Below are 26,996 nucleotides of genomic sequence, written 5' to 3'. Positions count from 1 at the left end.
GCGTACATAACACGTCTCAGAAGGCACAGATACGCGTTCCGCATGTCGTCGTAGCACCGCGCATGATAATTGAAAATCCCCGGGACGCGGACGCGACGGTGCACCCCTCGCGTGATTTAATGCTACTTTCCGCGACTACGCGGCCCCGAGGTGATGGTATCCTCTCCCCCATCCATCCCCTCTGCCTCGCGGGCGCCGTTTCGATAAGTTACGCAAATCCCGACTAACTGTGAAATAAGAGCTCCGCGCGTAGACGTAACGGCGCGATCGCGGAATAATGGCTTCCTCCCCACGTATTCGCGGATACCTCGGGCCTCTCGCGACATTCAAATTAATCAATATTGACACGTTACTCCGATTCACGAGCACATACATATCGATGTTATTCCAACGCAGCGAAAACGCGTCGCAAACGGCGGAAGTCAACGTTTGTACAAACCGCCGCGCGCCGGCCGTTTCCACAACGATTTTGCCACGAATCCAAACGTTACGTGCGCAACGTGGCTGTAGATTTGTAGGGATTGGCAGATACGATCGAAAGTGGCGAACAAACGTGAGATGCAATTTCACATACACCGTCGTGCTCGCCGTTACGTGACCGCAGTTTTCGTTGGTTCTTGGGTTCACGCAATCCACGATGGAGAAACACGTCGATAGATATGAAGAAAATGGGGGATGGGGAAGGCAGGGAGGCGTGTGGTTCGCCGCATTCTAAAAGCCGCGGTCGCACGTGCGTCTCGACTTGGAGGCCCATGACAGGAAGGCAGGCGGAATCGGGTTACCTGAGGTTGTAGCTGGCTAGAGAAACGTGTCCGGTGTCATAAGCGCGGCCACGCAGCACGAGCCTGCACGTCGTGGACTTGGGCTTGCCCCTGGTGTCGTGGTGACCCGCCCGGACCTTCTCGCCGCTCACCTCGAGGTCGCAGCTGCTGGTCACGGTGCCTTGGTCTTTGCGATGATCGTGGAGGTCGCGGTTGTTGTAGCTGTTCGACTTCATCAATTCGACTGAAAGGTCAGGGAGCTAAGTGAGCTTCGATAATAGCTCATACATGATACGTAACAGAACTAAAGATAATGATGAGTATAAAAACTATTTAAATTACTTTACTCTTTGAAATTCCCTAATTGTTTTTTAAAGTTTAATGAGGTTTCCTACTTTGAATTTTAGGGAAATGAATAAACATCTTTCAAAGTTATTTTTTGTCTTTTATTCATTATCATTTAAAAATTAATTTTCTATTTTTTTTATAAAATGTGGACACTTTATTAATAATACATTTAATTTCGACACGGTTTATTGATGATTATGATTAAATTTGTTCTGCATTTTCTCCCCCAGTGGAAATTAAAAATTTAAATATTTTATTCAGAACACTCGCGAAGCTATCGTCGGAATTAGAATTTTCCATTTCGCTTAATAAATAACTAAATGGTATTTAATTAAAAAATTTTTTTCTATTAAAAAAATTTTTATTTTTTAAGCTTTAAATAATATAAAAAATCGTCGAGGTAATTCTGCTGATAACTATATGTGTTCTAGTTAAAATAACGTTTGAGTTTTTGATTTAATTAAAAACTGCCAAATTATGTTCTTCGATAAAGAGGTAAAACCTGTTTATTGTTAAAGCATTATTCAGATATTTTATTTTAAAAGGTAGGAAATTAATTTTCAAACAAACATTAATAAAAGACAAAAAATAATTAAAAAAAATTATCTATTGTTTCAAAAAATCTAAGAACTTCCTGAAAAATCGACGCGGCAAAATAGAAAATCCCCTCAAAAGTAGTACGTTAGAACTGTGTAAGTATTAGACTAATCAACGTAATGATTTACGCTACAGATGTGCAGGCGGACGCTATTCTCTTGCTACTTACGACTTTTATTCGTGCTGTCAGTAGCGACCGTCGTGGGAGCTTCCGTCGTCACTTCGATAAAATTCAGCGTTGCAACGAAGCCGTTATAATCGAAAGGCGACACTTCGGGACCAGTTCTGTAAAATGATACGAACTTTTCCGAAGATGCAAGGTGATAAGAGATATCTAAATTTCAAGACTGAGAACTCTCAGAAAAGGATCCGTCCCGTCTCGTCCTTTCGTGTTCGATAAAGAGGATGCGCTTCTCACCTGAACTCGACAAGGAGTTCTTGACCATCGTATTTCAGCTCCGTCTTTTCTTTCCCGCAAAGCATCTTCAGCAATGGGCTCGACGTGGTCGGGCCCGAGTAGACGGCGATGTAGTCGCTGGTGCAGTGGCTGCAACGAGAACAGACGTATCTCCGTATATAAAGTGACTGTATGCATCCTATAGACGGTTCAAGGATTCCGGCACTTCTTTCGTTTTTAGGGGCCGGGGATAAGCCGAAAGAGGTGGATGGAGAAAATGGAGCGGATAGGGTGCAGGGTGAGAGACTATCGAAAACGGCCGAGAATCGTGTACCGATTTATCAGGGAGTTCACGAGGATGAACTCGAATTCGAGGGGGAGGCCCGTGGAAGTTTCGCCATTAAGAAAATATCCAATATTACCGGCAAGGCAGAGAAGCGGCTGCGCCGAATTACCACGATGGGATGGCGTGATTTATTTTACGAGGGAACTTCATCGCCGTACGCTTCGCAGGGACGATCCCTCACAGCTGGGATCACGAAAATGCGATTTTAATAATGTGGCCAATTAGGGGTCATCGCGTGGCTTTACGGAGAAGATTGCCTGTGCCCCCCCCCCCCCGCCCTACCCCCTGGACCATCGCGTAGACGACCGGTGATTAAAAGCGGGTCCCCTCGCAATTATCGCGGATATTATACGTCATGCTCTGTTATTGACAAATAATTAGGGTGAAAGTGACTGCTGCTGGCTGTCAAGACGTCAAGACTTTCCATCACCTAAATCTACAGATAATTTTTTTTTTTCAGAATATAAACGAACCGCTGGTTCAAAAAATGTACATTGTAAATGTTATTATATTATTTTTTACGTTGTACTACTTGTACTGTGTAGATAAAAAATAAATAAATTTTAGTAAAATGAAATTTCTATTTCCGTTGTAATTTTTATGTTTAAGCCGCACTTTTAATATTCCTCGGGAGACTCTGTAACGTCAGAGAGATAGGATGCAAATGAATTTTGTGTTGAATATTAATTAGAATATAGCTCTTGGTTCATCATCATTATTATTACAAGTCGGCGCTGCGAGAGCGACAATGTAAAATATTCGATAGTGATACTCGCCAAGATTCTAAAGTAGCCGTTCTAAACACGTAACAGGTGCTCGGGAAACTTTTCTCATAATTCTAATTAATTACCTCAAAGTACGAGCGTGAAGAAATTAATGGGAAAACTTCGTTGCTCACGGTTCGATTTTGCTGGCTGAATTTTGCAGTTAAAATGAAATTCCATGGCTCAAAGTCTCTAATCTTACAGGATACGCTGGTCCTGTACTCTAATGTGTTGACCGTTCCTTCACACTAAGATTGTACGACACACTTAACGTTAATCGCGTGCAACGTTGGATTGTAACGGACCAATTACGATACATTACATGTTGCACGCGATCAATTTATCAGTCTCGATCTGATGGGTCTTTACACTGCGTATACAAGATCTCTTTATGCCGCATACCTCATCCATTATATTACCAGATATTTTCTCTCTCTTTTTCCAAGTCCTTTACAGATTTATTTCATTAAATATAAATACGTTTCTAATCGGTGCACCGTCAATCAGTATATTTTTTTACCACATATTTTCCGCAGCGCACCTTGTAAAATCGGGCTGCAGCTGTTGATTCTCGCAGCGGTATTAAAAACAGGATTTTTCGTTCTCCTTCCTTCCATCTCACTCGCCATGTATCTCTCTTTCAAATACTCTCTCACGCGAACTCGTCGCTCCCGATAAATTAGATCCCACCTCTTGAATCCCACGCGAACAACGAACAGGCCGTAATTATTTTCATTAGGTGAGAGCCAGGAAAGAAGGGGGAGGGGGCGGAGGAAACGAACGGATCGTTGCCGCGGAAATAGTTCTGTACGTCATTTTCTGCCCGAGCGGCTCGAACAGCGGAAAATCGGATTCCTCCGGCCCCATTTCGCGCGGGGCTCGCGTCGCCGAGCCACCCCCGTCGAGTAGAGCATAAAAGGAGCGGGAAGGCTTCCGCCTATCCGGACGGCGATATCCGGCGCATTGTGCCCGTCCTGGTAACACTCGTTACAAAATGCCCCGAGATAACGCTCGCCCCGGCGCAAATCCCCCGTTGGAGTAAATTAAAAAATCTTCTACTCGAGCTCGTCGATCCTCTCAGCCCACCGTCGTGAAATCCCGTCGCCCGAGCATCTCGTCCGCGTCGTCCGGTACAAACGCGACGGGTTTCCCATGCAAATTCCGGATTTCCGAGTCCCGCGCGTCGCGCGAATACTCCCATTCGTGAAATCAGTCCTCGCGCTAAATAGCCGCGTTGAGGATCGGCGCGCCGGTGCGCGACGATTCGGGCGGATGCGAGAAATCCGAAGGGGAAAAAAAAAACGAGAAACGGAAAAAAAGGGCGGTACAAAACGTACGCCGGGAATAGCGTTGTCCTGCCGAAACTTCGTCATTCCGGGTAAAACATCGTTTCTGCGCGATATTCGAGCGAGCGCGCGGAGTTCCGATAAATCGTGGTATTGAAATCGAATGAATACACGTGTAGCTAAAAAAAAAAAGTGTGATCCCGAATTTTGATCCCCTCCTTTCCCCCTCCTCCTCTCTTATTCCATTTTTTTGTAAGTGTGAAAAAGAATGTAATTTCCACTCATATTCGCTCATATCCGTTTTCGAAAATTTTTTCCAATCTTTTTTCGTTTAGACGCTGCGTGAATTTCAGATTTTCCCGTATCTTTCGATATTTCCCGAAAAAAATTGATGCTGCTTGCGTTATCTCGTGCACCTCCAATTATTTTTTGCAGGATTTCAAACGTTTATTACATTTTGCGCGCAAAAAGATGCCGAAGATAAGTTGTAAGCGCGGCGGAATGTTCTTTAGCGCGACTCGAAGTAGCATGAACGTTCCGCGGGAACATTTTATCCTCATTAATGGCCGCCTTTGGAAACATAATAGCGGTTCGCTGAAAACCGTTTTCGCTCCTCGCCTTGGCCTCCTCAACACGCTGATTATAAAGTGATTAAGGAGTAAAATCCGAGTGTAGCGGGTAGCGGAAGGTTCGTGTGGTTGCTGGTAAAAGGGCCCCCACGGTGATTAGGATTCTATTAATTAAACGTAGCTGCAGTCTCACGCGTGCATTTATAAGGCGCTATCGCCGATAATGCTGTCCTTTGACGACAATTAAAACTACATAACGTTATAAAGGAACATAACATATGTAATCTTATGTACAGCTCGCTCTATACCCCCTCGCTAATGAACGTAGCATAATGTGCTTTTGATTATGACGATTAATGCTGGAGAGATGCGTATTATACACAGCTAAAATCTGACCAGAGAGAGATTGACATGATTCCCTATTATCTCACTAACCAAATGCATGTTTACTAATTGTTTTACTAATTATAACTGGAGATATATCCCAAACAGATGAGATACATATTATCTTAGCCACGAGAAATTTGGAAGTGATTTTCTGGGAACTTTCGAGAATAAATTTGCCTTAAAGAGACGAATAGTTTATATATTTTATATTTTTACTTAATATAATATTTAATGACAAAAATATAAAATAAATGAGAAATTAGTACTTAATATTTATAGACAAAATTTTAATTTAATGGCTTGTTTTGTGCATGCTAATACACTACTTTAAAAATTAGGTACAACATACGCGTTAATTTTTGATCAATCTATTTAATCGATAGTAATGTAATCATTTTCATAAAAGGTTTATAAAATTGTTGAATATTTAAAATTATTGTATATACTTAAATGAGAATATATCAGTTGCGAAAATAAAATTTTATTTCGATGTTTCCATCGTTTTAATTATTATTATTAATTATTTAATATTTGTTATTGTTTTTTCGACAAATTAATAAATTAAGTATTCATTAATACAATTACTTGTATTTTCAATTATTTTAATTCATAAATTCATCAATTAATTAAATCATAAATTTAATATTTTGTTTGTGTACGAGACAATAATTGTAGATTTGAAACTAATTTTTATCTGTGCTCTGGGAAAAATAGTTTTCTCAAAATACGGTTGTAATTCACTTTGGGGCCCCATGATTAAGTATCAAATTATTTTGATTACTCGTAACTTTTACGTTTATTTTTTCAAATTGAACAATCCACATAATTTGATTACTTAATCGTAGGATCCAAAATGAGTTATAACTGTATTTTGGGAGAACTATTTTGAACAATCCACATAATTTGATTACTTAATCGTAGGATCCAAAATGAGTTATAACTGTATTTTGGGAGAACTATTTTTCCCAGAGTTTACGCATTCGGCAATTCTCCCGTTTGCGAGACGCGTTGAGAAGTTCATTGTCAAACGAGCGAAAAACGCTTTCAAGGGAACACCGTTGCGGTTCATTATACAACCCGAGTTGCTCCTTCGGCGAATGACGAAGGGGACGACGACGATGGAAAGGAAAAAAACCTTGGCAATCGCAAGACCCATTTCTTGCGGTCTGATTCCCCTTGGTTTTATTCATTTCACGACCTTGCTCTCCACAATCTATCGTCTCGGCCCTTCTTTCTTCGCGGGGTCTAAGGTGCGCCAGACAGATTCACGAACAGCCCGGGGTATATGTTAATCCGGTTGAGATTACATCGCCGTAAAGGCGGCGGGCCGTAATTCCCGTCTTCCTGCAGGAAGAAGTGCGACAGGTCTGAAAGCAGCCTTTATACGGCGGCATATCCCGCTCTCGTCGCCGGCGATTCTTCAACGGTCCGCGCCATATTGAATTCGCGACGAGGAAAGAGCGAACCTGGCTATCCACATTTCCATCGTAATACCATGATATTTCTGCGATTCGCAGCTCCTTCTCGCGCAAGTAATAATTAAGTCGCTTCCGTAATGGACATTAATAAATTACCATGACGTTACAAAGGACAGATGTGCACGAAGCTAAATGCCAGAGCGGTCGTTGTTGCGCCGTTCATCATCGCCGAGAGAAGAAGAAAATGCAGCGCAAAGATTAACACGCCGGTTTAATTAAGATTCGCGGAGTGAACGATTCATTGTGACAAACGTATTTAGGGGAGGAGGATGAGGAAGGCGAATTCTCGCGAAGCATCACTTTCACATTTTCCCGAATCTATTCGGGAGAAAAAAAAAACGCCATTTATTATTTTAATATTTGTTTATAATAATCATCCCATATTCGGAATTACAACCACATTAGATTATTATATTTTTTCACATTTTGCTGTGGCGAAGCGAGAGCAATACGTGTGGTTTTTATGTCGTTTGCATCGATTTTTTTTTAAATTAAAAAAAAAAACAGAAAGGGTCAATGTGTGGGCTGTTTTAAAGGGCGCGTCGTTGGAAACGATTGCGCGCGGAAATTGTAATAAATGCAATTACGGTAATAATCCCGCGGTAGGCAATAACACCGCACGCAGTTGCGTTAGATGTGCCGGTACGCGGGCAAATGCCACGTTTATATTACGCAATCAGAACAGCGCCAGCAGATATCGTATGTAACTGTGTGTAACTAATGCAGTACTATATGCACTATGCGATATTAATGCATCGCCAGATCCAATTTACTGCTATTAATGCGACATAGATACGTCGTCATTTCGCAGCCGTCTTGGGCGCGATAAAATCTGAAATCGAATATTCGACATACTTCATGCAACACGCGGCCGGGGTAATTATAGTAAAACGTGGTCGTGAATCCATTAACCAAGTTGATTGCGCATCGTCATCCTTTACAGGAGGTAGACTACACGCCGTTATGGTCGTCATTCGCCGAAGACGTCATGTCTTTCATCGAAAACGGCAGGCAGCATCAATAGATCTTGAATTCTATTTCCCGCCGAAAAAAATATGTTACAATTGAATTCATTCCGTCGCGTTTAATTGTCTTCTCAATGAAATATTGGCGACGATGGAATGGGCAACGGTGCTATCGAATTGTGATAAACGTTGCTCTTTCTCGCTGTTTGACTCGCTAACTCACCATTCGTTTAACGGAAAGTATGCGAAGCCAGCGTTAAAATACGTTGAGTGTTCAAAGAAATGAAGAGGATAAATGCGCGATTGTAGAGTAAACGGATAATTAAAATCCATGTATCGCGAGTACTCCGCGAGCGCAATCGCGTAGAAAAGGAAGGTATTCGTTCAGTAGATCGAGTGATAATCCCACGGTTCAAAACTCCTGTGACACGCCGGTTCATTGCTTTATCGGTTTTTTTTCCTCACCTTCTCCCGTTCGTCGTAATCCCGGTGAGATGTAACTCGGATAAATCGGTTGTATAGTAATAACACTTTCTTCTTGTAACCAGCGAGAAGAAAAGAAGGAGAAGTAGTCAGCCGGCGTTCCAGAAAAATAGATGTCCGCCTGTTATCCAGATTAGCATTATTCCCCCTTTTATCGTTACCGTAAAATTGTCCCAAGTTTCCTTTCACTCTATTACCAAGTCGATGTTGCGAGAAACTAGAGAAAACAAACTGGCCCATTTCGTTTATTTCGACGTATCCAGTTGAGCAGAGATTTGTTTTCTGCGCGATAAGTAGATTTGATCGAATTGCGAATTCCTTGATTCACGATGAAACAATACGCACGGTCGAAGAGTAATTTGACTATTTTCTATAAAAGATGCACAAAGAAATTGAAATGTACTGTGAAATCGATTTCGTGCACAGAAAATAATTGTTTTGCCGGAGTGCTCTAAAACAATTTAGTTTCTGTTAGACAATAAAATTTTTTAATAATTTCTTTTTATCTGAGTCTTAATTTCATTAATATATTTTTTCATTTTTAAAGAAAACAAGGTTAAGCAGTAAACGAACGAAATTTATAGAACTTGTTAAATAACGCTTAAGTCCGTTTACTAGAATGTCAAAACTTTTGGTGGTATTGTTCACGACACCTTGAATATCGTTTCACAATTATTTTGATGATTCGACAAAATTATTTCCAGATCCGTAACCAGCTAAAAATTTTAGATACCTCAGCAAAAACCGTTCTTTCCGAGAGAGTACGCAAGGATTACCGAAAACGCGAAATTTGCACATACAAATTTTGAAGTATGCGAGATTCAATTTCCGCATTTTAGATAATAAACCGCCATCGTTACGTGGCGGTGGATGGGGCGCATTACTTTTGTCGAACTCGGAAGCAACGTCCATTGTTCTAAGAGTCTCTAAGCCCCGGGGCGTGGTTATGACTAGCTTGGCATTTAATCCTGTCGTCGTTGTCGCCGGCTCCGTCACGGTGGTGAAATAGAGCCGGCGCCTCGTTGTAAATTCACCCCTGATTGCGAGCGGCGGTCTTCGTCCGCGCCGCCGTTCATCCTGGGTGCAAATGCATTGTTACACGAGACCGCTTTCACGAAATCATAGAACGATAGCTTGGCACCGGCTGGTGGCGCCAGAAATACGCTGTTCGCACGTAAATGTGCTTTGTCTTCATTCTTCGAAAATCTCGAAAATTTCACAAATACACGGTTTTCTGCTCAAAAGCAACAATTTTTCTATCAAATAAATATCAGTTAATTTTGTTTTAATTATACTTTTTTCGTATTAATATACTCTTTTTTTATTACTTTTTACTTTTAAAGAAAAAAACTTTTAATAAAGTAGTAAAAGAGTGAAAGATGTAAGATTTGATTCTGTTAAATATTTAGAAATCAAAATTTTTAATAAGTTTATAATTGTTTGTTCAATAATCATTTAAGTGTAATTTATATAAAATAATATTTAAGAACATTAAATGATATTAGCCGGATATTAACTTTTTACTTCAGGAACGTTAAGTACTTTGGAGCGTTCTTATTATAGAACGAGAAACTTCTAAATAAATTGAGATAAATTAAACCATCTACCTCTTTCGTGTTTTTTCCTTCCTTTTCTGTCTCAGCAGTCACTCATTAAATATTAGGAAGAAAAATATTTATGGAAACGTTTCAAGGCACTGTTAAGGCTTTACGTTGTCGGGAATGCCGGAGTGCATTGCCGTATTTTATAATCTCATCCATGTTTCGAGAAACTTAAAGGCTTTCGCAATTCAATTAATTAAGCTCCTCGTCATTTCAATTAGAACATTCCTGATTTCCTACGCATTGCCGTCGAAGTCTTTTTTTTTCTGGCCGCGTTACCGAGCTAAATAATTAAAAGATTTCTGTTCGTTCGCGTAGAGTCCACCGCGTTGAGTGAAATAATTTCAACTTGAACGCCGTTCTGTCATAGTCTGAATCATGGCAGAATTAAAAGAAATTAATTTTTTGTTATTTTTAATTGCCACATGGAATTGCAGATGTGATGAAGAAAGTACAATGTAAAAAAATTATCCTGACATTTTAAAGCGATTAAATCGATTATTCTATTCGAGAGCACTAAAGGATATGGCTATTGTACTCAAAAACAAGATGTTGCAATGTTATAATATCTAATTTATCAATAATCATAAAACAATTTTACGAAAGGTTATTCTTTTCGAGAACTCTGGAGAATACAGCTGTATTGTACTCAAAAACAAGATGTTGAAGCGTTTTAATATTTAATTTATTAATAATATCGAAGCAATCTTACGAAGTACGTGCAATTTTTATTATTACTTTCGAAAATAAAACCTGTAGTCGTGCGATCGCTAATAATTTCCCTCTTCACCTTTCTGTCTTTCTCTCTGTTCTTTACATTTTATCAATTGATATATTCTTCGTCGCTATATATTATTCGAGAATATTGAGGTGCTACGAGAACATTAGATCAAGGGATTCTGCTTCATGTATATCACAATGTTATCAAAATTCAAAGCCATATTACGTTATCTTGATAATAATAATACCAGAGATAATAATATTAGAGATAATAATAAAACATAATATATTGTAATAATATATTGAATAATATAAGAGATATATTTAAATAAGAAGTACGACAGAGAGAGACTGTGCATGGGTTAGTGTGGAATAAATTGCTCACAAGGAATAAATTGCTTAATAAATACACTTGTGATTATTTTACGAAATAAAAAGAGAAATTTTTTACCAAAGAAGATGACATTTGATTTATTAACATTAATGCATTAATATCGATATGTAATATATATATATATATATATATATATATATATATTTACATATTTAATATTATTATAAATGTATAGAAGATAGTTATTGGATGTATAGAAGATAGTACTTTGTTATTGGATAATATTTCTTCTTCTAAAAGCTAAAAATAAAATTTCTGAGAAATATGGAAGTGTCTTTAAAAGGTTTATGCTATTATTATATAATTTTATGCATGTTTCAAAAATGTCTAATGAACTATAATAAACGACAAATAGCGCAAGTATATTCAAATCAAATGCGCAATTTAGTAAATGCCGGAGGTATGTAGTTGTTTCTGGAAACAATTCAGTGTTTCTAGAGGATTCGCTGAGGGTAGCCATCGCCGCTGTGGCTGGATTTGCCTTGAAATGTTGTTCCTGAGGTCCTAGTGGTAACAGGCAAGGCATGAAACCAGGGCATGGTTGATGCCGGGTCGAGGAGGACAAGGGAGCACAAGGGATAGAGGTATGCTTTATCTCGATGCTTTACACTCTATTACGTTTATTAAAAGCGGGCGCCTTCGTGCTCCAAGATGTCGATGTAAAGGACGTAGGAGGAAAAATGAAGGAGATTTTAACAATTTTTTTTTAGAAAACCGCCTTTTGGCTGTCAGAAGAATAATGTTAGAACACTTTGTGTTTTATTTTCGCCAACAAAATAAAATTCGTTATGGCTTTAATCCCTTAATATTGCTCTTTAGCCTGAAATTTGTAAATCGAAATTGGATACAAGATTTTTCAACCACAACGTTTCTTTTTTTAAAACTGTAATTATAAAATAAAAGTTACAAATATTATGTAGGAAGAAGTACTAAATAGAACAAAAATACGAGTAATTTCTTCCCATCCAAAATTTATTAGATAGGATACCGACATAGAGCAAACTATAATGTTCATCATTTTGTTGAAATAATCACAATTGGCGCATAACTTCCTCCTACGCGCTTATGAATTTACAGATGACAATTATCACGGCACAATAGTATCGCGTTCTATAAACTCGATGAGTTGCTCCTTAATGAAGCTCGAGCTGTGACACCCTCTTTGTTACTTTCTCGCTTTGCATCCGCACCGCCTTCGAAACAGAAACATTGTGTTACCCGTTGAGAATATCCTCTGTCCCGTACAGAACGTTTACAAATTTTCGCAGAGTCCCAAGAAGTTTAGACTCCTGCTAAGCCGCTGGCAAACTGTACCATTCGCCCGTCTCTGTCCAGAGAGCCGTACGGAATTCGCGCGTCGAGCCTTGACTGAAATTTCTCGACAAAACTTTCATATCGCTTGAATCCCGTCCCGTCCGACCGCGCCCCTCCGCACGAGGAGAAACTTATTTCGTTATTGTTTCGGCGCGTCGCCGCCTCGAGGTTTAATCGTGGTCTTTCGCATCTAACGTATTCAACGATTCGCACCGCGAGTTCGATCGTCGCAGGTGTAGGCGACGGAGCAAATGTTAAGCGAACGTATATATAACATCCTCTCTCTCTCTCTCTCTGGCGTTCGATTCACTTCAGTAATTAAATTCAACAATTCGACGATCGCCAGAAACTCAAGTTGCGCCGCAGCTCATTGTGAGCGAAGCTCCCTGCCAACGTTACCGTCTCCGGAAGTTTCGTCCGGGCGCGCATTATGCGCTTGTCACAACATTTCATTAAAAAGTTTCCGCCACGACGCGAATAAGGCGCACCGAACGAGCTCCGCCTCGTAAGATGTGACCGCGACGTTCGCGATGAAAAGATTTTTTGCGCGGTATTTCACGGCTATCACCTTTTATCCTGCCCCGCGATATTCCTGGAGGCTCTTGTCCTCATGACGTACGTCTTTCGGCCAACAGATTATTTGGCTATTATTTTAGCGTCGAGACTTTTACAAGCCAACCAACTTACATTGCGCTCTTATTGTTAGCAAAACATTTCGCTTACAACTTCTTTTTGTATATAAGTTTCAGTAAATCTTAGCGTGTACTTTAGTATCGGGGAAACTTCTTATCGTAAAGTATCGAATTTATGAGTCAAAATAATTAAGAATATAAGAGATGTTATTAACTAATATTTATTATAATAATAATATATTATGAAATAAAGGATAAAATATTTAATAATTCATAAATAATATATAATAATGAAAAGATAAAGATTTTGAAATAAAATTGTTTTGAATTTATTTTCGTAATTGACATATTTTTATTTGTCTAAATAATTAATTTTATTATTATCATTTATCAATCTTATATTCATATAATATATTGTAATAAAATTTGTAATACGAGATTTAGGGAATTTGATAGACTTTATAAAAATATCAATTTACAAGAATTGAACAATCATACAACAATGTAAAATATTCTATAATAAACTTTTATTTTTGAAAATATTGAAAATATAAGTATAACATTGCACGATAATATCAGTTATTAAAATGGATTCAAAATTAGTTGTATCCGATTTTTTTAAATGTTATTAATACGCACCAAACAAAATAAAACTTGTTAAATTTTTGTTTATATTACTCAATTTATTTTATATTTTTGTCATTAAATATTGTCTATATAAAGAAAAATATAAAACATTGAGATTTATATGGCAAAATATTGCACGCGTGAGAGATATTAATCAAGAATAACTAGTTTTGACAGATATCTTTGAATATTTGGGAGTTTGTTATAAAAAATGTGCTTTTAGAAATAGAGAAGAAAAGTCAATTCTCATTTAGATCGTGCTAGAGATTGTGTTGTTATGACCTGGTTTCCTTTTCTACGGTTGTGTTATCGAACGGGAAGGACCCTCTTGAAATTCGCGGAAAAATAATCGTTCGAGATAGCGCCTGTTCTCATCGTAAAGTCGGTCAGATCGGAATTAAAATAACTCCCGGAAAGTTTTCGATCGACATTGGGTTTGCCCGGTGACCGTATTTCGGGTTTCCGCCTCATCTGCATCGATATTGATTCGTTTATCGCGCGCGAATTTAAATTTATAAACATGACCCCAGAGGGAAGTGTGACAGTGGAAAGTTCACTCCCCGTTACTCAAATGCTTTGCAAACATATGAAGGAAGAGCGTATGAATAAAAATTAGAGTATAAATAAAAAAATAAAACGGTGAAAGTGTGTGCAATTCATGCAAATATTTCGACGATACTCCAGACGATGACGGATAAAGTTTCAATATTGATGAGAGAGGAGGTGTCGGTTTTTCATTAAGAATATACAATTCTTTTTTGCGCGCGGTATTTATTCGCCACACAATCAATTTAGCGCGCGGACCGGTAAAGGATCACAAAGTCGGAGGCCATACATCGCGAGATACTGCTTCTTCATTTCCGTTTTATATAAAGACTGTTTTTGATCATAGAAATGCAATCTCCCCCGCTTTATTGCGCCTGTTACGCCACCGTAGCAACCCGCGACACGCACACACGAGATGGAAATGCGGTCCACATGATTGCCAATTCTGGGATTTATAGTTTCTTGCCGCGGCGATGTCCGTTCGCGTATATTCCTCACACGCAACACGATCCTTCTCGTCCCGAGAAAGACAAGTGGGGGGAAAAAGGAGGAGGATCGCGTGAAGTAAATTTCGACCTATTGAACATGGTTGTTTCGAAGTGGAAACGCAGCAGAGACTCCAGGATACAATATCCTGCCACGTGTCGTGTCACTCCACCCTTCTTCCTTCGGTTCCTCGTCGTGTCCTTTCATCCTTCCTCTGTTCTCCTCTCGTCTCTCGCCTCTCGTCGCCATTTCGAGAAACTGTTCCCTTCGCGTCGGATGAAATTCAGAAAATTCGCGCCACCTTTTCACCGCCCTCGAAGGGAAGAGAAAGGGCTCGAGAAGCTTGGTCTTGTAGCTCCTCGACCGGGGGTCGCGTTTGCGAAGCTCTGGTATAAGAAGGCGAATAAATTCCTGACAGTCCACGCTTTTCGCGGGACGTTCTATTTCTCGCGACGGTCATCCGACTGTTCGCTCGCAGAACCGGCGGTGGCGAGATAAACGTTCCTCTTGGAGGACCGGAGATAAGTTTCTAACGTAGTTCCGTATTTCGTGCACCGAAAGATAATAGATAACCGGCGCTGCAGAGTGCATTTAATTCCGCGATAAGTTAATCTTGGAGCATCGTGATAATGCGTTATATTGCAAGCCTAGAATAATGACCATTATCGTAGAAGGTTAAAACTTAATCGGTACATTCAGAAAAAAAGTTGTTAATCTAATTGAAATCTTTCATCTTGATTAAGTTTCTTCAAGTCAAGTATTTATAATACTTGAATTAACGTTCATACGATTTAAGTCGAATGCACAAATACTCGAACTGAAGTAATTTAATCGAGCTGAAACATTTAGCCTAGTTACTTCTTTTTCTCAGTGTACAACTCGTTCTATTCACGATAATTATTGGATGTTATATAATATCACTGGCGCTTCGATAGACCGCGTCGGGTTTCGCACTTGCGATCTGCGTGCTGCGTGGAACGGCCTTAATGCCGACGCACGCACGCTGGCAGAATCACGATTGCCATAATTTCTCCGCGACGCGGTGAAATTATCTCGCAAGTCTAATAAATTTCCGACAGTTTGCACTTTCTCCACGTGACATTCCATTTCCCGCGACGGTCATCCTGTCTTCCGTCTACGGGACGACGCGACGGGGAGATAAACGTGAGACCTTTCCCCGATGTGCAGACGATGTGTCTTGAGAGCAATTCGATATTTCGCTCGCCGGACGTCTAGAATCGGTTCGCGATCGCCCGATTGTCTTGGTCCCCGCGGATCGAGGAATAATGCAATGTCCGCGAACGTGACGCGCGAAAATCACTTTTATTCGAAAAACTGCATGATACGATCGCCTGCCACTCCGTGCGCCACCACCGCCTTTTCTCCTCCTCTCGTCCAGACGTGAATAAATTTTCGTTAAACGTCAGCGAATAATATTACGACGTACGTATATCATAAAATAGCGACGTGACGGACAAGCGCTGGAACGATATTTTTTTGACATTTATTCTAATTGACGTGCTTCTTTTTCATATCGGGGCGATTGTGTTTGTTTTTAATATGATCGCGCGATGCAGCAAATATCGATATGCGCATTTGGCGGCACAAATAATGGATTTAATATTTACTTTTAAAACTGCCAAATGTCGATTCGTGCTAGCCCGAACTTGACTCGCGTTTTCATTTAATTTCGCGCAGAAAGCTACTGCCGCAAATATTTCAAAGTGGCAATAACATGCGCGACTATTGCAAGTAAAGTCTCTCATTTGTTTGTCTATCCGTTAAAAACTATACTCTTCTATTGATTTTGTATTCTGCAATCAAACTGAAATGATATCCGGCATGTATGTATAAAGAGCGAGCTGAATATTAAAAGAAAATATTGCTCTTATCGAGTCGTGTAATCGTCTTTTATAAACTAAGCAGCTGTGACAAATGAAAGCGGAATTAACGCAATTATAACGTGTTCTAAATGATATCGAGGAAAGCTGCACTTTGCGCGTAAAGATAAACTTAAATATATGAAATAGATATATGAAAATAAATATATGAAATAGAAAATTAATAAGTTGAGTAATAATTATACGTAACATATCTATCGATTGCATCAAACGACTAGAAACTTTCGTGCGAAAAAAAACCCGTGAGAATCTTAATCACCGGAAAAGGGGGAGAATGAAGAATTACAGCGGCGACAACTGCATCTCGCTGACTATCGTTGTAGTAATAACAGAACTTCCCAAGATATCTTGAAAGACACTTAAGATAGCCGGCACGATTGGGGGAATATTTCGAGTACTCGCAAAAGGTAAACGGGATATATTCATTACGATATTACGCGCAGTAAAATTTCATTGCGGACACGACGATAATTTTATACTGCGACGTTACCGCGACATCGCGCTACGTTCTTAGTGGCAATAAGATCCCCGATGTGGCCGCCTCTCAAGCTTCTTTTGCAAACGATCGCTGATTGCAGCGCGGTAATTAAATCTCGACGTTAAATCCGTTCAATTTAATTCGCGGGTTAATCGACGGCAGGAAGGAATCTTCTTTTCTCCCATTAATAATAATTGTCTTCTCAATTGTAAGTAATTTACGATCGGGGACAAATGTCGGGCGGAGACGATGACTATTTCTCCGTGTTTGCAAGGGGCAAGTAGCGCGTCTCAACGCCAAGCTCTCCCTCCTTCCCCGTCGCGGTCGCGCTCGTTCCAATGGGAACGGCGTTCCTACCGACGACAAATCAATGATAGAATCCCCCTTCGCCCGTTGCTGGAAACTGTACTTGCGGTCTCTCGCGTCTGTCGTTACTTCCAATATCTCAGGGTAACGTAAGCTCACCTATTCCGCCGTCGGCTTTCCCAATTCCGGGAATTCCGCCCGTGAAATAAAGCGAGGGAAATAGGAGAAAGAGGAAATCACACACGCGCGGAGGAAGAGGAGGAGGAGAAGGAGAAGAAGGGAGGTCGAGTCGTACGATTCGTCGTTTCCGTATAACTCGCGGTTCGGGCGAGAAAGCGAACGTACGTTCAGCGGATAAGATCGATCGTGCCGCAATGGACGACTCTGTTCATGGGACTTGCATTTCGAAGGAGGGCATTATGCAACCCTATATGGTCAACGAGAGCGAACGAGGAACGCTCGATGAACACTTGACCCTCTCGGCTGGCGAACGCAGAGAGAACGGCGTATTGTATCGCTTCGAGCGATGGTGAGGAGAAAGAAGAAAAAAGGAATTAGATAAATTTATCCTACTGTAGCTTTGGTTGTCTAATTTACAATTTTGCGGAATATTTCACGAATGAAATTATTTAGCTTTGCGTAATATGTGAAATTTCTAGTATACAATTCATGGTGATTAAGACGTGAGAGTTGCGCGCCTGCTCTACTCTGTGCCAAAGATCCAAATTCAAATTCATCCTGAATATATCACATTTTTAATTGATCTCTCGGAAAGCAATGGCAAATCACCGAGAGTGCCTTTATCAAGGCAATCACTATGGAACATGCATGAGCATAAGCATACATCAAATGGAGATCATGATTTTCAGTTCAGATTTTTAGTCATAAAGAACTGACTTGGGATAAAAAGATAATACAATCCATATAAATTAACAGATTATATTCATTTATATTTATTAGACAAAATTTTTCTAGGAAATTAGGAGGATTGTCTAATATGTACACAATAAAATTATAATAATTATAATAATCATGTGGATGAGAAAATGGCATTAAAATGAAAAAATGTAAAAAAGAATTTGAGAAACGCCATGTTGTATCCCCGAGTGTCTCGTAATTGGATTAGAAACGTAATAATATGTCTTTCAGGGGATAAGAAACGCATGATATACATGCATTCGACTTTATTCAATATGGGAATAATATTATAACCGGATAGTTATCAACAGATAACGAATACGCTAGGACGAGCGTACGCAGATAATGAATAATGACTTCATTAAAAAATAACTCCTCTCGCATTCACGACCAGCTGTCCTCTTAATGCTGTTACAAGGTTTGTATAAACCCGGTAATAATTATCTTTGCGTAAGGGAGGTGGAGAGAAAGAGAACGGATAAGTATTCACTGGATAAATTTTGCATAGAATAAAGATGCAAGAGAATTGCAATGTAAACCGTAAAGCTACAATTGTTAAATACAATTTGTTGGCATAGCAGCCAAGAAATTTCGATTCAATTTGTGTCGCTTCTTATAAAGTAGTATTACTTTATCTGAAAGAGAATTTCAACAATATTTCCGCAGAATGTTAAAGAAGATGTCATAGCAGAGAGAAAGATAATAACTGCAATGTTTGTAAAATCTTAATTAACCAATTCTTTGAATAATCAAGCATTTACTATTTTTTAACGTTCTTTAGAGAAATTATAATAGGAAAAGACGGTTAATTTTTAAGAAGCTAAAATTACGCCCAAATGTCTAAAAATTTACAAAAGTTAAAAGATTAAATAAACAATAAAATTAAATATATAATTTTTCTAAGTGATTAAAATACAGACTTTGTTCCCACTTAGTTTACTTTTCAATACGTATTTCATATATATATAAATAGTTTAAAAAAATAAAAAATATATATATATATATAAAATAGGTAGGTCTTTGACAAGAGTACAATATGTTTTCTGCAAATTACACACAAGTCATTTCGTAGAATGCTACTTTCGAGTTCTTACTATGCATTATCTTATATCGCTTCGTCGTGGCATTCATTAATTACAAATCCCTGAAATCGCACTCCTCTCTCTCTCTCTCTCTCTCTTTCACCCCTATCCTCGACAGTCGCTCCCTTCGCACCCTAGGAAGTGTCGTCGTAGGATGTACTTATTAGTTAATTACGAGCTACCTTCGAACAATCCAACCATAATGCAGCATCTCACCTATAATGTCTACGGATGCTCCTTCGGTGTTGTTGAGAGATAGAATTGAGGGGATGCTTCGAGGGGTTGTCTGCATTCTCGACGCGGAAGACAAGACTACTACGCGGAATGTACATTACTCTACGGGGGTTGCCCGACGAAGTTGTGTATCGGTACAAATGCTGGTGTATCTCAAGAAACACCAAGTCCCGTAAATGAGACAGCGACAGAAAACAGACGGTTGACTGTGAAAGAGTGAGCGTGAGGCGAATGAAACTCGCAGGGTTATCCGCGAGCTAAGAGATACAATGCGAGTGTGTAGCGAGATCAAAATGCGCGCGCAGTTTGCCGTTGAAATTAAGTACAGAACCGATAGCAAATCGAAAGAAGTATTTATATAGCGGAAAAGCTTAATTAGAAAAAGTGGCTTTTATCCTCCTTATTAAAGCGAGATGATGAAGAATACCGATCTCTCCTATACCGTGTATTAACGAACTTCAAGATGTTTCTTTTCCCAAACTTTATTACTGTTTGTACTCGCATTTTCTCATCACGGCTCGTTAGCGTTAATATTTCTGGAAGAAGTTGCAAAGACTCGATTTATATATGAAGCTCTTGTGAAAGACGCGCTGCATCTTTTGTGATCGCAACGCGCTCCGCGCAGGTGAAGAGATCATTATTGCGGGGTATAAATGGTATACTTTCGGTATCTTTCCTCCGGGCCGAGACAGAATGCCAAGAGTCTTGACAGTGAAGTAGATTAAAGTCTCATCCCCATCGCCGTGCTACGGGAAATAACGCTCGTGCGAGATCGATTACGCCAAGTTTAACGATAAGCTTCGCGGCGGCGACGTTATATTTCGCCATGATTACAATAAAATATACGCAAAATACATGTTAGATATTAATAATCTTCCGAACGACATATTTGTTACCAGCTGCACGTCGCATTATGCTAATTCTTGCCTTCGCAGCCTTCCACCTCTCATGAATAATGTATGTACCGAGAGTAATATAGATATAATATTTCTAAACGTTAATAAGTAGTACACTGATTTATTCATCAACTCCGCTTTAATAAATATGCTAATGTCAAATGCGCGCGGAGGCGGTTCCTGTTTTTTTCGCTCCCGGGACGACAATTGGAAAGAGGGCCGCGATTCAATTTGTCCCTCGAAGCCCCGACAGCGCGATTTCGCCCAAACCGGAGGGGAAAACCGCGCATCGTCCTTGTTGCAGGCGGACATTCATAGTGGCGCTCACAGGCAAAGCTAATCAAACTCCGAACGCCATTTGAGCATTTCGTTTATAACTTCCGGTTGATTACGGCGCCGGAGCAACAGATCTCACGGATTCGATGCGGTGCAAACGCGGTGGTGCATTAGCCAGCCGGGCGTAACGCCGGTAGAAACGCGCGTTTGAAATATACTTGCAGGGGAGATATCCCCTGATATAGGATCCGCGTGAAAGGGGTTTTCCGATGCCGAGGCCAGCCCGCTATCCGGAATGGATTTTTATCTCCCGCTGGAATATTTCTCCGCCGAACTTTCTCCCGTGCACGAGAGGATCTCTATTCTCTTTGGAGACGCGAAAGCAAGGAGCGCGAGCTGCCTCGGTGTGTTTCATCGTTCGTCCTCTGATAAAATATAAAGATATGCTTTACCGCTCGAACGGGATTGCGGATTTTTCGAATTTTGACCGGATTTGCGAATCGCAATATCCCGGCCGCTCTATTCGATACGTTAAAATTTATTATATTTCGTATTTGTTTAATCCCGAATTCCGATAAAATCGGAAGCTTAAAATAATATTCCTGCCGACGTAAGCTCGCATTTGTTAACTGTAAATACGCTATTTCCGTGTAAACCGAGCGAAATTGATGCAAAACGGTTGTTACGCTAGCCGAGGGATGATTAATACGTGTATAACTAATCCGGAACGTAATGTCTTCGGTGCGCTAATTGGGATTATGTTGGATTATGCAACTTTCTCCTGTCGGATGCTCGCTAGCGTAACACGCCGTGTATTCAGTATCCGTAATTTAAGACGATTTTTCAGATATCAATATCTGCAGAGAGAGAACGAAATTCTGAAATAATGACAAATGACGATCGATCATTGTCGTTAACGCCGAAATCAGATTATCCAGCTGTAAACTAAAATGTGCAGAATCCTCTTCGAAACCGCCGTATTGAATTCGCTGCTGCTTTACTGCGACGACAAACGCCATTTATTATAATAAACGGCAACCAAATTTCAAAATTATCATTTACGAAGAATGATACTGTCATTAATTATTATCTGTAATTATAATTATCTATCAGTAATATAACGAAATGTGACAGGCAACGGTTGTTATTATCGACCACGAGGTCCCGATCAATATCATTTGTACGTTTCGTAATAAAGCTGACCGAACGTCGCTGCAGCGTTATCCCCCGATTGGGACGTATCGCGGCGTCCAGATCGCAGCCGGTGTGTCCTCAATCAGCGGCTTATAGACACCATTATGATCTATCGCTAACTAACCGTAGCTATATCGTAATGTTACTCTGATTGGCGTCGGCCTCGCGCGCGATGATTTTGCGCAATCAGGGTCCCCGAGGTATCCGCAGCATCATTAAGCAAGGCGGCGGTCTCTCTTTACGCGTTAAATGGGATTAGGAAGAATTCCATATACGTGACCTGTCCCATCTGCTGACCCGGATAGCCCGATCGCATGCAATCTTGTCGCGCATATCGATCGCGGTGATACCGCCGCAGTCGCTGCCGCCGTCGCCGTCGTCGCGGCCTCTCAAGATTGGTTCCAAAACCCCCGATTCAATCAATCTCGCGTTCTGACGAAATCAAATCCGTCGGGGATCCGATAAGGTCGGAGCGGATGCGAAAGTATTAAATTCGTATCTCGCCAGACAGAGGCATGAGGAGGGGTGCAAATGTATTAAGCGAATTCCGCCTCTGTTTTTTTCCTCCTTTTAAACGCAAATGCGTTCGGGCTTCGAGAATTGAGTATTTCTCGAAGAGGAAAAATTCTGTAACAAGATAAAATCGTATTAAAGGGCCGCCGCTCCGCCTGCTCCCGCGGACCGTTTGTCTTTAAGGATAGTATTTAAGACGAGAGAAGCGCAAGGGAGTGCGCTCTACCGGTTTCTTCGAAAGTTTTAATGGAAAAAGTGAGCGATCCTTGCGAGAGTAATGCCCGGCGCAAATTCAGTCGTCCCAGGTTGGTTTTACATTTCACTACCAATTATACTAATTAGGGTTGCCGACTGTCGTCATCGCGATAACGCGTATAATCGGATTAACTTTAAGATACCAGCTTTGAACCTGGTTATCCACGATTTATCGATGCCGAGCGGTGAACAGCCCTTCGCAAAGGGCCAATCTCATCAGTTCTGAAACGTTACGGCGGCACCGGCACACGCGACCATATTATCGCAGCAGAGAGTTTTGCGTCGTCGAACGCACGCATCCCGCTAATTCCCACAAGTGCAACGATTCCTAATTAAAGCGAGTTGCGGCGAGATAATATTCGCGTACGCGGGAAATAACGTCAACTCGTTCTGGCGCACAGCCGGTCAAGTCGCGACGAGCGTGGGAGCGCGTGTATGTGTGCGGCGCTTAATTGAGGACGAATATAACCGTAATGCGGCGCGATTTCGTGCCGCGCGGAGCCCGGGCTCGCGCGCCAGCACAACGAGAGGATTTATTAAGAGCGCCGGCCTCTCTCCCCCGGTATAAGGTCTGGTTTTAACGAGTAAGTCCCATCTCCCGCCTAAATGGAGATATATATCTTCCGTTGGGCGCACTTATCCGTTCTTGGCTGACACCAACACGTACGAATTAATGGCCTTGCACGAACTCTCTTCTTGCCGGTCCCCGTAGTGACGGCTATAAACCACTCGTGGTTATCGCGAATACGCCGATAGAGATCGTCGATCATTTGATCTCGCGATAAGTACTCTGTATCGGATTTACTTACTTTTGGCAACGACCGGATCCACCGATCGATAATTAAATCAGACGAGAGTTTGTCGCGCGTGTTTCTCATCCGACGTTTCAGCGATCTACTCTAACCACGGCACCTGCCAGCATCGAGTAATCTTGTTTTCAAGTCGCGTCGCGGTCCGTCGAATGTTTAATTTTGTTTAGGATTAATCCACGGACGTTCTCCACGACTTGAACCGGACGATACAGACGTTTTGCTTAGATTGCACCGAGGACTCGCAAGGAGCGGGTTCGTTAGTCAGAATTGGAAAAGTATATCGTTGTTTGCTCTATTCGTTTGCGCGCACTTTGTATTATCAGCGCTACGGAGCCACGTCCGGACTCGAGTTCAGCGTATAGATCATTAGCTGTATTCGAACTCGTTACGTCGACCAGATCCTGCGAGAGCTGTGTTTAGAACTTCCATAGTGGAATTCCCCCTACTGGTCGAGAAACTTCCCTTGCAGCAAAACTTAATTTACGTTCTGAGGTACTACACAATGGGAAATAATACATACAATAATTCATGGGGAGATAGGAAATTCTATGCAGTATTAAATTTGCAATGTTAAAACTGGGGAGCACTCTCCGCAGGAGCCCCACTTTACCGCCTCCTTGTTAAGTATTAAACCGCATCGCCGTTTTACGTTTGTTACGTCCGTTTACAAAAAGAAGATGCTACGAGAGAAAGTAAAGTCGCGTACAAAAGATTCGTGAAATATTTTTATACTTTCTCTAATGTCAATGTACAGGGGATAGACAAAAATGATGTAAACAGCTTGAAAAAAAGTGCTGCACTGCTTTCTTCATTAATAAAAGGTTAATGTACCATTTGTCTTTAATATAGATTTTAACAATTTTCTTGAGTATAGAGTTTTTTGTTTTCATAGAATTCCTAATATATGAACAAATGTATTAGAAAAAATAGGCAAATTTATATTTCAATAATTGCCATAAAAATAATTAAAATTAGTGCTTTTTATGAAGAAAAAGCATTTTCCTAACTAAAGTAATCAATATTGAAATCACAACTTAAGTACCTATTTAGAATACCCTAAAATATTTTTCAGAACTCTTTGACATTTTTTTCATCACGTTAGTTTTAATTATAAATCAATAATCTTTAAAAAAATAATATTTGCACAGCCTTTATTGTATTAATTGTTTAGTATTTTCAAATTATGACTCCTAATCACCGAAAAGTCTTTAGATATAAAAAAAGCGGTCTGAGATACAAATGACACAAATGGTTAAGCATTGTATGACTTTATTTTAAATAAGAATAAAATCAATATTAAAGACAAATGATGGATCAACCTTTTATTAATAAAACAAATGAATGCATTTCCCAGGTGTTTACATTATTTCATCTGTTTCATGTATGCGTAAGCAACAATTTCACGTTACCCATCCTTGCTGCAGTTTCGACAAGAAGAGAGATCCTTTAATAACCGTCGCGCGCACACACACCGCGTTCTTTTCTATTATCTTGCAGTTTCGCCGTAATTCCCCAAGGTGTGCAATCCCGCGGGCCAACGGTGGATAGTTCCGCGAAATTAAAACCATTGCGGCCGGCAATGAGGTACGGCACGTGGCACGAAAACTCACGGGGAAACGAGGAACTTCGGTAGAGCTGCGTGGCTCCCAGCGGCGTTTTTACGTTTATTTTCCGTCTGCCACGGTCGACGGAAGAGATTTGTCCGTCGGCCGACAGTCCTTTCGGAACTCAGTTATCAGACGGCAATCCTGCGAATGCGTCGTCGGTTGATATTTCGCGTCGCCTCACGGATTTCCCTTTCTCTTCCCCGGACCTGGTGATAGAACGCTATCTGTTCCCCGGGTTACGTAACCGGGTCAGCAGCGCGGGTATTACACCGCCGTTGGAGGACCTTAATAAAATCTCTTGGTGAGCAAAGGCCACCAACGTCGTATATCTCAATCTGTCGTCGTTTGTCAGGGAATTTGCGGCGCGAACGTCCCGAGCTTTAGGTGTTATTGCCTCCGTTTACACACATGCCGATTATTTCTCGAGGGCGCACGTACTCGTTACACGTCATTCTATCGCGCGTTTCTCATGTCACTATGGCACACATGAAATATGACAATTTATATATACGAAGGAGCAGACTTTTCCCTGTTTGCAAGATCCTCGATTTTCATAATAGATTCTCTGATTAATATATGGAGTTAGGATTATTTGTTATTCATTTAATTCTGATTGTAATCGTTTTCGCAAAAAGATATCTAATTAAGACTAACATATTTTATTTAAATTAGTTATTTAAATATAGTCATTTAAATTGATAATATTAAATTTCAGCAAAATGTTAGATTTTTATTTCAATATTATAATAGCCATAAAAAAATAATATATTATTATTTTGATAATAATATTCTACTTCTTTAATTAGAAGAGATTGTTCTTTTTCTATCTAATATTTTTCCTCTAAACTCATAAAAATTATTATTAAATAATAAGACATTTTTCTTAAAAACTATACAATTTTTTTTTAATATAAGCAAATTATGTCTGTTTAATCTTTGTACAATCTCACTTTTATATTTAACATTTCGGATATAAAGATATTCCTAAAGCAAAAATGTTCTTTTTTTACATGTATTTATACGTATATATCTTTATAAAGCTTTAGTTTTATATATCTCATATATTTTTAGCTTCTTCTACATTTAACGCTAATCGTTGTTTTTTTCGCCTTTTCTTAAACCTACTACCAATTCTGTCTGTGGCGTATCAAAATAGCACATCTGGAAACGCAGTATCCTCATGACATACTGAAAGAGCCTAGTAAAATCCGCGATGTTACCTCGTTTTTCGTTCACGTTATCTCTCTTCCAGGAAACGCTAAAGTATAAATCAATACGTTTACAGGAGAGCAGAGAGGATAGCAAGATGAGAGAGAGGGAGAGAGAGAGAGAGAGAGAGAGAGTAAGGAAGGAGTGGAAGAAGACGCTGCGGGGATATCCCAGCTAGTCTCCTTTCAACTCACCTTTTTCCCTTGCCTGAGATCACCGGCCCCGCAGCTGAGATTCGCATTAGAGAAATTGTTGCCGTGGGTAACGTAGACTGCAGCCAGGGAAAAAGATGGAAGGAGCATTTACATTGCTTTGACCAATCAAGCGTTGGGACGATTTAAATAACCGAACTACTGCCTCAGTCTCTGTCTCTCCGGTTCTTTCCTCGCCAGCAGCAGCGACTTCTTGCAGCTGCTTCACTCGCGGAGCTACTCTGTCTCCCGTGCTTTTTCTTCGCCTGAACTTTTTCCCTTCCGGACGGGATTCTTCTTCGTCGCCCTTCCGCGATCTGTCTCTCATTCGGCCGTTCATTGAGTCGATCTTCCGTTCCGTATCAAGAGCAAGAAGGGTAGAAGGGGAGGGGAGAGGGATATGCAGAGTACCTCGATTATCGG

At 40.3% G+C, this 26,996-nt stretch overlaps 1 protein-coding gene across 13 annotated transcripts in view; it reads right to left on the bottom strand.

Annotated features, from left to right (window-relative positions):
• LOC105835207 overlaps positions 1-26,996 on the bottom strand; it is a 317,882-nt gene that overhangs the window by 24,216 nt on the left and 266,670 nt on the right. For all 13 annotated transcript variants that reach the window (XM_036292968.1, XM_036292969.1, XM_036292971.1 and 10 more), the window contains 3 exons: positions 2,125-2,253; positions 1,876-1,991; positions 783-1,005 (listed from right to left, as the gene is read on the bottom strand). In XM_036292968.1, the coding sequence (XP_036148861.1) occupies positions 783-1,005; positions 1,876-1,991; positions 2,125-2,253 (468 nt within the window). The remainder of the gene's footprint in view (positions 1-782; positions 1,006-1,875; positions 1,992-2,124; positions 2,254-26,996) is intronic.

The sequence above is a fragment of the Monomorium pharaonis genome, chromosome 10 (genome assembly GCF_013373865.1).
Source record: "Monomorium pharaonis isolate MP-MQ-018 chromosome 10, ASM1337386v2, whole genome shotgun sequence".
NCBI lineage: Eukaryota > Metazoa > Arthropoda > Insecta > Hymenoptera > Formicidae > Monomorium > Monomorium pharaonis.
The sequence above is the reverse complement of the archived record's forward strand: the minus strand, read 5'-3'. Positions and strand labels throughout refer to the sequence as shown.